Source organism: Monodelphis domestica, chromosome 4 (assembly GCF_027887165.1).
Source record: "Monodelphis domestica isolate mMonDom1 chromosome 4, mMonDom1.pri, whole genome shotgun sequence".
Taxonomy (NCBI): domain Eukaryota; kingdom Metazoa; phylum Chordata; class Mammalia; order Didelphimorphia; family Didelphidae; genus Monodelphis; species Monodelphis domestica.
Window position 1 is genome coordinate 316,021,432 of NC_077230.1, and position 13,593 is coordinate 316,035,024.

Here is a 13,593-nt window from a genome sequence, read left to right on the forward strand (position 1 = left end):
TTTTTCCATTTTTTAGATTTTATTTTAAATGACCCGGACAATAATGAATGTTGGGAGAAACCCAGATTTGGCTCACCCTCTGGACAACTATCCTGAGGCTTTATGTCTCCAGTCTAGAACTGAATGTGTCTATCCAGCTGGGCTTTGTGCTCCACACAAAACTCTGTTAGCTCCTCCTGTATACCTCAAAGAATCATGTTGCTGTAGCAGCTCATTAAATGCCAAATTACTCCTAGTCTAATCACTTGGCTTCCAAAAAATTCCCTTATCCTGAGTGTACTTGTCATATATATGGAGCATGTTAAATAAGCTTTCCCTGATGTTATCTGATTCCTGAACCTTCTGCAAAAATGTATTCGTTATGATTCAGCCTTCCATTGCCAAGGTCTCCCCTTTGGAGCACTGATGGCTCAAGGAATGGCTCAAAGGGTTGGCATTAAGTTGGAAGCTGTCAGTGAAGCTTCCCAAGAAGCTCACCTTCCTGAGCCAGATCTTAGCATGCTGCATACCCCAAAAGAAACCAATCCCTGTTAACTATTATTATTACTTTATTATTCATTAGCCAATAGTAATAGGATAACATTGGAGACAAGTTTAGGGTAAATAACTCCTTTCCTCAAATCTTTCTTTCTCTCTCCCCTCATTCTTTTTCTTATGCTCTCCTCTCTCATTATAGCTCTCATTCCATTCCATCTTGCTTGCTTTCATTCTCTTTCATTCTTTCCTTTCTTTCTTGCTCTTGTTCTCTCTGTTTTTCACACACACACACACACACACACACACACACACACACACACAGTATACATCCCATAGATCATTTCTTTCCCATTCTCTGTTCAGTGGTACAAAAAGTGGTACCAGGACAGTGTAAGGAATGATGCTGAAAGCAGAGAGGGAGAACACAGCCTGGGAGAGTGGCAGGATCCCATACAGTTCTGCCCTTGTTCTTATGCTTCCTTTAGATTACCAACTTCTCTATGCTCAGTGTGCTTGTTGTCTCATCTTCTTCATTTGACCCAAAATACCCGGGCAGGTCAAGCATCCTTTGCTCTAGTTCAGTAAGGCCAAAAGAAGTATTGTCATAAAAAGCATATTCCGGGTGTGCTGGGAAGCTCTGACACTTGTCTCTTCTGTACTGGGGAGGACTCAAAGGACTGCCCCTCTGGTAGCTGTCCTTGGGGGTGGTAGGGGAGGGCTGTTTCCTTGAAACACTCTTATGACTCGGTGAAGGTCCCCTCTTGTGTCTGTGGGGTTCCACTCTATCGGTGCCATTCACCAGTCCTGCTGGACGGTCATTGATCAAGTCGGGTTTTCTGGCTGGAAGCCCCATGGGGTAGGATTTGGAGAGAGGGCTTAGTGGTTCAGTGACTATCCTGGTACCCTGGGGATGCTCCAGCTTCTCTGGACATGGGTAGGCTCCCCGAGCCCGAGCCCTAAATCTATCTTCTCCCTGGTCCCAGGTTCGTGTTCTGGCACTATAAGCTGGAATTTGTCGCGGGGTCAGAGTGGACATGCTCCTTTCCCTGAAGGGCCTGACTTGCTTGGTTTCATGGAAACTTGCAGTTCTCCTGAAGTGGGAGTGCCGGGGATAGCTCCTTTCAGACTGGCCCCCTTTGCTGCCCACATATTTCAGTTGTGATTTGCGAATGAGGGTCTGGCTAGGGCTCAATGCGGGATTGGTCAGAGACACATTAAAATCGAGCCTGGAATGAGTCCTTTCCCCGGCGTTGATGGACGGCTGGTCCAGAAAAGGGGACTTGATTCGAAATTTGTTTGTTGAGGCTTCTTCTGGTCCTTCTGGGTCTAAGGCCGCACCAGCAGCACCCTCCACGACTGTGTCCGTCAGAGGACTCTGAGACACATGGTACACTTTGGTTGTTTCCGTCAGACCCTTCCTTTTCATCTCTTTAAGCTGCTTTTGTGCGAGGCGGTAGCTAAATAGAGGGGGGATTATCTTCTGGGCGCTGGACTGGAAGCTCTCACTGCCAGAGACTTCTTCTTCTGGAGTCAGCTGCATGCTCCTCCGATAGGTCAAAGGGATACTGATCTCCGCAGGGCTCCCCAGGGCTCCCTCGTCCCCATCAGAGAAGCTTCCCCTCTGCTCACTCAGCTGACAGATGTTCTCTTCATCTGAGTTCTTCCGGAAGTTGGGGGAGTGGATTGAGTTGTGGCGTGCTGGGGTGCTGCACTTGGGAGGGCGGCCAAACTTCCTCCAGAGGGTAATGAGGACAGTGGCAATAATTATGAACAAACACAGAGAGATCCCAGTAACAGTCACAATGTTATTAGCCTTCAGGGGGCCCTTTGGTTGGGCAGGAGAAGGGCTGGAAGGATTGAAGCCTGAAACAAATTAAAAATAAAAAATTAAAAAAAAACATTATTTACTAATGCTATCTCCTCTAAGGGCCTCCGATTTTTATTAAACATATGACAGTTAACCAAGAAAGAAGTCAAATTGATACAAACTGGGATTCTTGAAATATGCAGTTGTTTCTATATGGACAGTTCAGCCTACAAAACTTTCACTAAGGTGTAGCTTATTCCAAATGCAGTGTCCCATAGACCACATGATCACCAGAATAATAGAACAAGATAGGATGCCATGTCAAGGATAACATGCTAGAATCAATGCTCAGAAGCTAGAATTCCTGCCTTTCCTAAACCACAAGATGTGTTTAATATATGCTTGATCCTTTCCCCCTTCCCCCTGATAATGGCATTTTTAGAAAGCATTTAAAGAGAAAAAATAAAGTTTCCAATTAAATGAAAAAAAAAAATGACATTGGCCACCATCTCAATTTCCCTATCAGATAGTTTTACTTAGCTGTTTTTGGGGAATTTGTTTTGTTGGGGGATGATTTGGGTTGGGGGATGACTGGTTCTCAAAGTGCAGTTTGAGAGCCTCTGGAAGTCCCCAAAAATATTTTAGGGGGTCCATGAGGTCAAAACCATCCTCAGAATAATACTAATTATCAGTCCTGACTGACAGTGGTTCAACTTGACACAAATGAAACCAGAATGGGGTGGTATAGCAAAGCTTTATTGGAATAAAGAAGGGGCAAGGGAAGGAAGGGAGGGAAGGAGCAGTGAGAAGAGAGACCCAGTGCTAGGAGAGGTGGCTTCAGAGTCCCATCCAAGTTGGGGGAGAGGAATGGGGTAAAGGGGTAGTGAGGGGGGAGATCAACACCAGTAAAGATGGCTTCTGAGTCTCCACCTGAGTGGAGATGGGTTAAAGCTCTTATATGATTGTTGTCAGGAATGAGGTAATCTGGATTGCCTCTATTGGTTCAGGTAAGGTACCTGAACCAATCTTATTGGATGGTCCTGTGGGGGTGTGAAACCTCAGTCTCTGGAGGTGAGGGGAAGCTCTCAGGCCTGCTGGTTAGCCATGCAGGATGGATTAAGGAATGAACCAAGAGTCTTGATGTCATCAGGCAGGTGTTGGGTCTGGCAGGTGCTGGGGTTGGGGGCACCTATTAGTTTCAGAAGGGATGTTCTATCATTAAGACGTTTGAATTTCTTATATGGGCAACTAATAACTGATATAACCCGGATAAACCAAAGCTATCTGGAAGGCCAACAATTTTTAAGAGTGTTATGAGGGAGCCCTCAGACCATCTGGTAAACTAGTAACAACCCAGAATATAAGCTGAGAATAACATTAAGGAAGGACTGAGGAAGGACTGAAGTTTAAGAAGGTACCCAACTTCCCAGAAAACAGAGCTTACCTATAATTTGATTAGAAAAATAAGCAAACAACAAAAAAAGCACCTAACTCTAAAGAATTTTTGTGGAGACAAAAAGCAAGGTACAGACACATAAGGGGACAGTGAAAGCAAAGGAAACACACACAAAGTCCAAAAGAAAAATATGGATTGGACACAGAATCTGAAAGAGCTCAAAAAAGACTTCAAAAATCAATTAAGACAGGCAGAGGAAAAGTGGGGAAGAGAAATGAAGGGGATGCAAGAAGAAATGGGTCATTTGAAAAAGGGAAATAAAAAACTAAGAGAGGAAAATCAGACCTTAAAAATCAGAATTGACCATCTAGAAACTAATGATTTCATAAGAAATCAAAAAACAATAAAGCAGAATCAAAGGAATGAAAAAAAAAACCAGAGTAAAATATGAAATATCTTATTGGAAAAAGAAAATAACTGACCTAGAAAATAGATATAGGAAAGGCAATTTGAGAATTATTGGACTACCTAAAAGCCATGATCATGAAAAAACCTTGGACATCATATTACAAGAAATTATCAAGGATAACTGCCCAGAGATCCTCGAACAAGAAAATAAAATTGAAATTGAAAGAATTCACTGATCACCTCCAGAAAGAAATCCTCAAATGACAACTTCCAGGCATGTAATAGCTAAATTAGAGAGCCACCAAGTCAAGGAGAAAATACTTCAAGCAGCCAGAAAGAAACCGTTAAAATACCATAAAGCTATAATCAGGATCACACAGGACCTAGAAGCTATTACATTAAAGGTTTGAAAGGCATGGAATATAATATTCAGTAAGGCAAAAAAAAATTGGGTTTACAACCCAGAGTCACCTATTCAGCAAAACTGAGTATATTCTTTCAGGGAAAAAAATGGTCATTCAAAAAGAGAAGATTTCCAAACATTCCTGAGGAATAAGCCAGATCTAAACAAAAAAAAAATTGAAACCCAAACATGAAATATAAGAGAAGCTCAAAAAGGAATAATGAACTGGAGAATTTCTATGTGAACTGGAAAGACTTCCAGGAATTGGTGCAAAGTGAAAGGAGAAGAACCAGGAGAACATTGTACACAGAGACTGTTATGCTGTGGCACAATCGAACACAATGAACTTTTCTACTAGTAGCAACGCAATGATTCAGGACAATCCAGAGAAACTTATAAGAAAGAACACTGTCCACATCCAGAGAAAGAACTGTGGGAGCAGAAGTGCAGAAGAAAAATATATGATTGTTCATATGATTCAATGGGGATGTGATTGGGGTTTTGATGTTAAAAAATCACTCTACTACAAATATGAATAACATGAAAATAGATTTTGAACAATGATACATGTATAAACCAGTGGAATTGCTTGTCAGCTCCAGGAGGGGGAAGGGAAAGGAGGGGTGAATTGTGAATCATGTAACCATGGAAAAAAATTCTAAATAATTTTTAAGTGTGTTAAGGGGTCCTGAGATTTAAAAGTTTGAGAAATACTAATTTGAGATATTTTTGGGGAAATATTCATTTTGTTTAAGCAAGATTTTCTATAGAAAATATGAAGGCAATTCTTGGAGTTTTGAGCATGTAGTTGGAATTATGGTTATTGTTGAAATGGTAAATAAAAAAGTTAAGTATAAAATGAAGGTGTCTCAGGAATCTCTACAATATGACTCTTTTATTAGTTCCAAGCCTCCCCTCAAGTCATACTGTGGCATTTAATCATAACATGGAGAATATGATTCTTGAAGGCCAAGCCAGCTGTGTACAAACACTGGTGAGTCCTGCTGAGCTTGAAAGCCTTTGTGAATGGGTCTCACAACAGACTCTGCCCATCTTCCAAGTATGGAGATGCTTAACACCAGAGATTGAGCTGTCAAGTGGTGACTTTCTCCAACAACATTAACTCACAAAGACCATTCTCTAAACCATAGAAGGTCATGTGATCTGTATATAGTGGACAATGAAAACCATACTTCCTTGGAGTATGTGTTATATGTCTCTGAAGCTGAGATATCAACAATTCTGAAATTGTTTCTCCTATCTACTTCCCAGAAATATTCTGGCCCTTTCAGTGATATGCTTCTAACCCTTGTTCTGCTTTGATTTTTCTCCTTTTTAAAAATCTTTATCACCTTTTCCCTTACTTCTAACCCACATTTTGGAGGCAGTGGAAAGAAGCCTGATCCTGGAAATAGAAGATCTAGGTTTAAATCCCTTTTTACTTACTACCTGTGTGACTTGGGCAGACCATTTTATTTCCTTGGACTTCACTTCCTCATCTGAAGGGAACTAGACTATACAGCACCTGAGGATGTCTATGTCTCTCTGTCTCTGTCTCTGTCTCTGTCTCCATCTCTGTCTCTCTCTCTCTGTCTGTCTGTTTGTCTTTCTATCTCTCTCTCTTTGTCTCTCTCTCTGTCTCTCTGTCTCTCTCTCTGTATCTCTATCTCTGTCTCTGTACTCTATCTCTGTCTCTCTCTCTCTGTCTCTGTCTCTGTCTGTCTGTCTCTCTCTCCCTCACCTTCTGTCTTAGAATTGCTACAAGTATTGATTCTAAGGCAGAAGAGTGGCAAGGGCTAGACAAATTGGGGGGTTAAATAACTTGCCCAGGGTCACACAACAAATAAGTGTCTGAGTTCAGATTCGAGCCCAAGTCCTCCAGACTTCAGGCCTGGCTCTCTAATCACTGAGTCCCTTATTTGTCCCATAGCTATAAGTCTTTGTGAACTTATGATCTCTACTCCATTAAGCCATCTGCCCTAGGTATTATAATCACTGTTCTCTATCATTAACAGGTAAATAATGAATATTCCACTAGATGGAGCACCGATATAGCAACACTCACCTGGCACAATCTCTTGCTGAACTAGACCAGCCAGTCAGTCAGTCAACAAATAGTTATTAGGTACTTACTATGAACCAAGCATTGTGCTAAGTGGCCAAAAGAACACCCAGAACCAGAGTCAGCCTACAATGCAAAATATTAGTTTTAAAGCTAAACCAAACCTGTAACCAAATATTGATAAATTAATAACAATAACTTTTTTTCTGAATTAATATATTTTAGAATTACTGATTCTTTAAACTATAAGTTTCTTTGAAGGCAAAAGTTGTTTCCCTTTTGCATTTGAACCCTCAGTGCCTAGCACAGTTGTTTAGTTGTTTTAGGTGTATCTGACTCTTTGTGACCCAATTTGGATTTTTCTTGGCAAAGATTCTCAAATAGTTTGACATTTCCTTCTTCATTTCACTTTACAGAAGAAAAAATGGAGTCAAACAGGATTAAATGACTTGCCCCAGGTCACACTAAGTATCTGAGTTCATATTTGAACTCAGGTCTTCCTGGCTCCAGGTCCAGTGGTCCATCCACTGTGCCACCTAGCTCCAAGCACCAGCCTAGCACAGTGTTAGCATATATCTGGTAGTTTATAAATGTTTATTGCCAAATTAATTGTATAGTAAATTTGATGAAACTTAATTGAGGCAAATATGACTCATAATCTTGGCTAGTTATGTTATCTTTTGAGTCAGAGACCTGGGTTCAGATTCCATTTTTGCCACTCACAAATCTTACACAAGTCTCTCAGCATCTCTAGTTACCTCATCTGTAAAGCTGAGGGTGGTCGGATGAAATTACTACTCAATTCCTTTCCAACTCACAATTTATGAGCCAACTTCCTTAGTTTTCTTAAAACTTGTAGCTTGAAACTTTCCTGAAAATATTATCCTAGTCTATCTGTGGCCTATACACTGGCTATAGCCAGTCAATAAATACTTACTAAACATCTACCATGTTCTAGGCACTCTACTAAGTGTTAGAGATAGACACACACAGAAGGGCAAAAGACAGTTTCTGCCCTCAAGGACAATCCAATAGGGAGAGACAGCAAACAAACAAATATAAACAAGCCATGCATGGGATGAATAGGGAGAGAAGGCACAAGAATTAAGAACTGGATCAAATCTGGGCTCAGACACTTCCTAGCTGTAGGGTCCAGGGCAAGTCACTTAATCCCAACTGCTTAGTCCATGACTCTATTCTGCCCTAGACTGATACTTAGCATTGATTGTAAGGTAATGCTTTAAAAAAAAAAGAATTGGAAAGGTTTCCTGTAGAAAGTTGGATTTTAGCTGAGATTTAAAGTACCTAGGAGATGGTTTGATGATCTGTGATAATCTGAACATCCAATTTAGGAGAGTAAAGAGTAAAGTAGGGCAGGAATTAAAAAAATTTTTTTCAGAGGACTTCTGAAGATATTTTTGCCCATCTTAGAATTCAATCTCAAGAGACCTAATGCCAGAAATAATTTACATCTGTGCCACAAGTCCATTAGAAATTAAAGAATGTATATGCAGTTACCACCTCCAGTTGCAAAAGAATATTCCATGTCCTAAAAAAAAAAAAAGATTATAACTGTAAGGAAGATACCCAGATACGTAGTTGCAAGTCTATACATTGTAGTGCAAAAATAAGGTGGGATGAAGGGCTAGGAGTATTGCAGGCTACATATAATGTTGGGCTTGATTGATATGTTGGTTAGTTTGGTTGAACTGGATTTCTAAAGTGCTTAACAGGGTGTCTGGCACCTGGTAGTTTTGTATAAATGCTAGCTATTATTGTGGTTGTTAATAAATTTTAAAGTATAAATATCAGGTCTTAAATGTAGAAAGCAATTGGAGTTGCCTTTAAAAGTTAGGTGGGTATTGTGAAGCCCTGAATAAAGATACGAGAAGAGAATGGAATATCCTAGAGTGGGATAAGGGGAACTTCATTGAGGCCAGGTAGCACCTGGGTTCAGAATTAAGGAAATTTAAGGCAACTCATAGAGAAAAACAAGGGAAGAAAGTCTGCATGACCAATTGGAATTGCCTGTAATGGGGAGGGGGGAAGAAATATGGAAGAGCAGCATGTATATGGTGATTTAATGGAGAGAACAAGACCTATGTCACAGACTGAAAATAGAAACTAATAAAAGGTTTTCCTAGAGATAAAGACAAGGACACCAGCTGTGTCAGAGGGGAAGGTGGCTGCTAGATAAATGAGGTTTTGGAGAGAAGATAGGGTGAAACCTGGAAAGAACAGAGAAGAACCTTGAGAGATAAGAAGGTCAAACTAAAGGGGATCCTTTGATCTAGAGGAAAGATGCATAACAGGGTTAAAATGATGAACTACAAAATGAAGGATCAGGGACCTAAAGTAGAGGTCTAAAGACTAAAAAGAAATGACAAAAAGGAATGCTTGGAAGTGGTTGTTTGGATCCAATGCTTTAAATATGAGCAAAGTTGATTGAAAAGTATATACTTACAACTTTATATAACCAGTAAAACATTTACTTGGTACTTACTGATTTTTGCCTCTGGAATTTTCTCATATTAAGTTTAGTTGTGCACCTAAACTCTCTCTGAGTGTTTATGTTATATATGTTGAACCCCAGAATATATGATAGAATAGAGGACAACAGCCTAAAGAGGAACAATTCTGATGAGGAGGGACAGGGAAGATGTTTTCAAAAGAGATGAATGTGTAAGCATTTGGAATCCCTCAACTAACTTGATCTTTTCTCCCTTAAACATGTACAAAAGATGGGAGCAGGGGTAAGTAACAGAAGATAAATCTAAAAGTGCAATATGGTTCAGCAAGAATTGTGTAAAAAGTGATAAAGCTGAGAATGGACTAAGGCTGGTGAGGAAAGAAAGGGTGACAAAAAAGGAGAAGGATCAAAAAAGGAACAGGGTCCCTGTTCAAGGTGAATGGCATGAAAATTAATAAAGAAGCTGCTTGAATCTTATTTTGCTTATTTTCTCTCTTAAGAAGAATGGTCTTTGGACTAAAGGAGACAAAAGGGGGGAAATGGCTATTTGGAAGCTGATACTCAAGACAAATTATTGTCTGTCCTTCATTTTGGGGGAAGACCATCATAGGGTGATGTAGTGTCTTGAACATGAACTAGATTTAAGTGAGGTAGAGTTCACAGAGTCATCATTCTCATTCTCATTCTCTCTTCCAGAGTCATTGAAGTCCAGTGGTGGGACAAAAGTCAGAATGACTGACAATGACCCAGGATGCAGTGGATGATCTTAGCATCTTCCATGTTTAAACAAGTTCTAAGTTCTAAATGCTCCACAGTGCCTGCTTCAGACATTTTTCATGACTATTGGAACAGTTGTTCTCATCTTTCCATTCTACTGAAGGAAGTCTTTACTTGCTTGGGGTAGTCATTCTCCTAAGTCAACAATAGGTTTGAGGGCTGTTGGTTACCCTCATCCAGGTTTAGCCCATCTGCCAAGATAGTTTTACTGGAGTGCGGCCATTGCACTTGCTACAACTTAGAACTACATGTAAAAGTTGACAAAAGGAAAATGAGTAGCTCTGAAGAGGGCTCAGCAAGCCCTCACACCAGAAGTGTTAGTCCTTCCTATACATCCCATACAGCCAAGATAAGTAAGGTGATGGTATGAGAGTGCCTAGCTCTTCTTGCCACTTGGTGTAGATGAGCTATATTTTTGGGTGCCATGATCTTCAAAAGAGTATCGAGAACTGAAATGAGAGGCAGGACAGGGGAAGAGCTCATGTTGTCCTGATTTTCAAAAATACAAGGAGAAAAAAGTCTACAAACTCTAGGCAAGTGAGCTTGACTTTGATTCTTGAGAAGATTCTAGAGCAGGTCATAAAAGGGATATTTTGTGAATATTTCAAGAAAAAAAGCAATGATTACATGGCTTCCTTGAGAATGGATCGTGCAGACCTGTATGTAGTATTATGCAGTAAAAAAGTGAAGCCAGAAGAACAATATGTACAATGACTATAATAACATTACTGAAAACAACCCTGAAAGGTAGCCAAACTCTGACTAATTATAAGGACCAACTTTGGCCCTGAAGAACAAATGATGAAACTTTCTTCCCTGCTCTTAGTAGAGAGGTGAAGGACTATGGATACGCAATGTTGCATATGCTGGCAGATGACATCATTGTGTTGATTGTATTTATTTAACTATTCTTCTGTGTTATAAAAGAAGCTTCATTAATGGTATGAAGGGAGAAGGGGATATTTGAAAATTCTGTGATGGACAATGATAAAACTTTTTTTTAAGGGGAATGATCAGAGAATCTAGAATTGAAGAAAGGCTCAAATATAAAAATTTGGCCTTTAAAGGAAGAAATACCCTCCTTTCTTAGTTTTGTTGTAGTAATAGAGAGAATAAACATTTGTATCTAGAAAGAAGACGGGATGCTATTCCCTCTTTTGTGACATAGATAGAGTCTTGACCCTCTCCCCAGGTTTATGCATCACTATATTCAGACTACAGACATGAAGGTCTAGAAACACCACAACAAAAATCTCTAGAAAGAAAGGGAGAGAAAGAAGAATTCCACCCCCATCCCAACCATCACCAAATTTATCATGCTTCCCCTTCCATACTGTTCCCTCTATCCACCACTAAGTAGTCCTTCACATCTTTAATTCAATTCAATCTCCTTGCCATTTCCCTCTCTTTTGCATCATATACTCTTTCCTTGGCACCAGATAGGAAGGATACCCTTCCAAGTTATGCACCATCTTATATGATGGAAAATATGTTCAGTGGCACTAGGACCAGGCCTGTCTGATTGCCACTTCTAACATTAAAGTAGTTCAGGACAGAGTGACTGCCCAGCCTAGTCTGTTCCCATTTGAAGCCACCATGAATGCTAGGCACACTGGAAGTATACCTACTAGAACACTCTTCCAAAGAACACAAGGAGGTCTCTGTAGATGTTCCAACACAACCAGGCTTGGAGGGGGAGGAGGTGAGACAGGTTCGCCGCCTATCACGTACGCCATCACCACATGTTACACTGCACGGGTTCCAGGCCTGCCACAAACTCCATGTTTCTGTGAGGACACAAGGTCAAGTATGTGATGCTATGGCCTCTAATGAAAGTTATGAAGCTCTCCTTAACTGAGCAGAAGGATAAAGGGGAAAAAGAACATCAGAAAAACAAGCAAAATGCTTCATAGCACCATTCTAATCCCACAATACTAGATCATAGGTTTCACCTAATCCCTTCATTTTACAAAGGAGAAAACTGAGGCAGGGAAGTCGAGGTTTATACAAATATGTGTCCAAGGCAAGATCAGAATTTAGGTTTTCCTAACTCCAAGTCCAGAGTCTTATCTCCTACTACTTCTTTTCTGAGGAGGCACAAAAGAAATGCTACCATCTTACAACAAATTCACTTTAAAATTAAAAGAGGCATGGCTACCCTGCACTGATAGCTAGAATAAATTTACAAAAAGCTTTGAAAAATGCAGCCTATATCCTTATAGCCACCAACCCTCCACTAACACTTCTCTCATAACATGTATGACCCATAAGAACATGTTAACATTGCCTCCCAAGCCAACCCAGTCCAATTAGACCTTGCTTCTGCTCATCAGCTGACAGAGAATTCCATAGCAACCCCCAGTGTTGGGTAGATGCACTCTTGAGCTAGCCAGGAGGTACTTTCTTTAGGATGAGTCATGGAACTTGAATTCTTGGCCCCTTCTGGTAATTAAAAGTCTCTGGGGACTTTCACAAGAGCTGGAGCATTTACAAACTAATTCCCTGGGCCAGTTCCAACTCAGGTGTGGTAATGATGTTCCTTCCAAAATTTCAACAGAACCCAGCTTTGTGCTCTAGGTATCACAGTTGGGTCAGAGAAAACCCAGGGATGTAGTTTTTCTTTTTTGTTGCTGCTGTTTTGAGATTGGGTCTCCCTATTTTGCTCAGGCCAGAAGTGTGATGGCCACCCACCAGCCTGATTCCAGTACTGATCACAGAAATATTAACTATGCCATTCTGAACTGGGCTAGTTTGTCTCTTCTTAGTCAGCCTGGTGGTTCCCTACACTTGGGGATCCACCATATTGGTGTCAGATTCAGTATTGACCTCCACTCAGTTTTAACCCTCTTGAAGTTCAGAGTTCCTTAGTTTGAGTGATCTGCCAGCCCTTTAAGACCCTCCCCAACCCCAATAGCTGAGATTTCAGGAATTTGTTCCACCACACTCAAGGAGCATGGTTTTATTCTTGTTTTTCACAAAATCTCAGCATTAGAAGCATCCTCAGAAGCAGTTTAGTCCAACCAGTATCTAAATAAGAATTCCCCAACAACGTCCAGCCTTTGCTTGAGGGAGAATTGATGACTTCACTACCTCCTTGGGATACCTTAATTGTTTGACAATTTTTCTGGATCTCAACTCTAAATCTGACTCTTTGCAATGTAAGTGCTCCTGCTTCTATTCTTTCTTTATCTGTTTCTATTCTTTTTTGTATTTCTATGCTTTTACTTGTTAAATTGAACAAGTGTAACCCATCTTCCACATAACCTCCCCTCACACCCTTGAAAAGACCTATTGTATATTCCTTGAATCTTCTCCAGACTCAATATCTTTCAAGGAATTCTAAAAATTTTTGCATTATAGTGATACTTCCCTGCAAAGAGTGGGGAAAATTCATTTTTAAAGCATTTTTGTATAAAAATTCTATATATACTATAAAGCCCAATATACTATTATTGGTGTTTCCTTTTTCCTTTCTTCTTTTAATTATACAGAGAAGCAATAGTACTTTAGTGAAAGGTAAACAGAGTCTTCACTGACATAGATTTGCCTTAAAATGAATAAATAGGGGAACGATCAAATGAATTCCATAAAAGTCACACATACAAACCAGAGTGGTTATATTTTGGTCGTACCACTCTATACATATGTGTATATCAGACTGGCTTCTTATACTCTGCGCCAGCTGCAAAATCTAAAGACTTATTGATATTATTTCTTGAATCTTTCCAAATTGCATATAAGTGCATGAACCTTTAAATATAGGTCAGTTAACCCAATTAATGTGTTTTAACTG

At 40.1% G+C, this 13,593-nt stretch overlaps 1 protein-coding gene and 1 long non-coding RNA gene across 5 annotated transcripts in view; one reads left to right on the forward strand and one right to left on the reverse strand.

Annotated features, from left to right (window-relative positions):
- Nucleotides 1-13,593, forward strand: part of LOC103103358 (uncharacterized) — a 107,602-nt gene that overhangs the window by 33,933 nt on the left and 60,076 nt on the right. The window lies entirely within an intron of this gene.
- The window catches only part of THSD1 (thrombospondin type 1 domain containing 1), a 27,210-nt gene continuing 13,617 nt past the window's right edge, over nucleotides 1-13,593 (reverse strand). For 2 of the 3 annotated variants that reach the window (XM_001368317.4, XM_056794810.1), the window contains exons 4-5: nucleotides 11,429-11,587; nucleotides 1-2,340 (exon numbers count right to left, since the gene is read on the reverse strand). In XM_001368317.4, the coding sequence (XP_001368354.2) occupies nucleotides 959-2,340; nucleotides 11,429-11,587 (1,541 nt within the window). In that variant the 3' untranslated portion in view covers nucleotides 1-958. The remainder of the gene's footprint in view (nucleotides 2,341-11,428; nucleotides 11,588-13,593) is intronic. The other variant, XM_001368352.4, reaches the window with a different exon arrangement.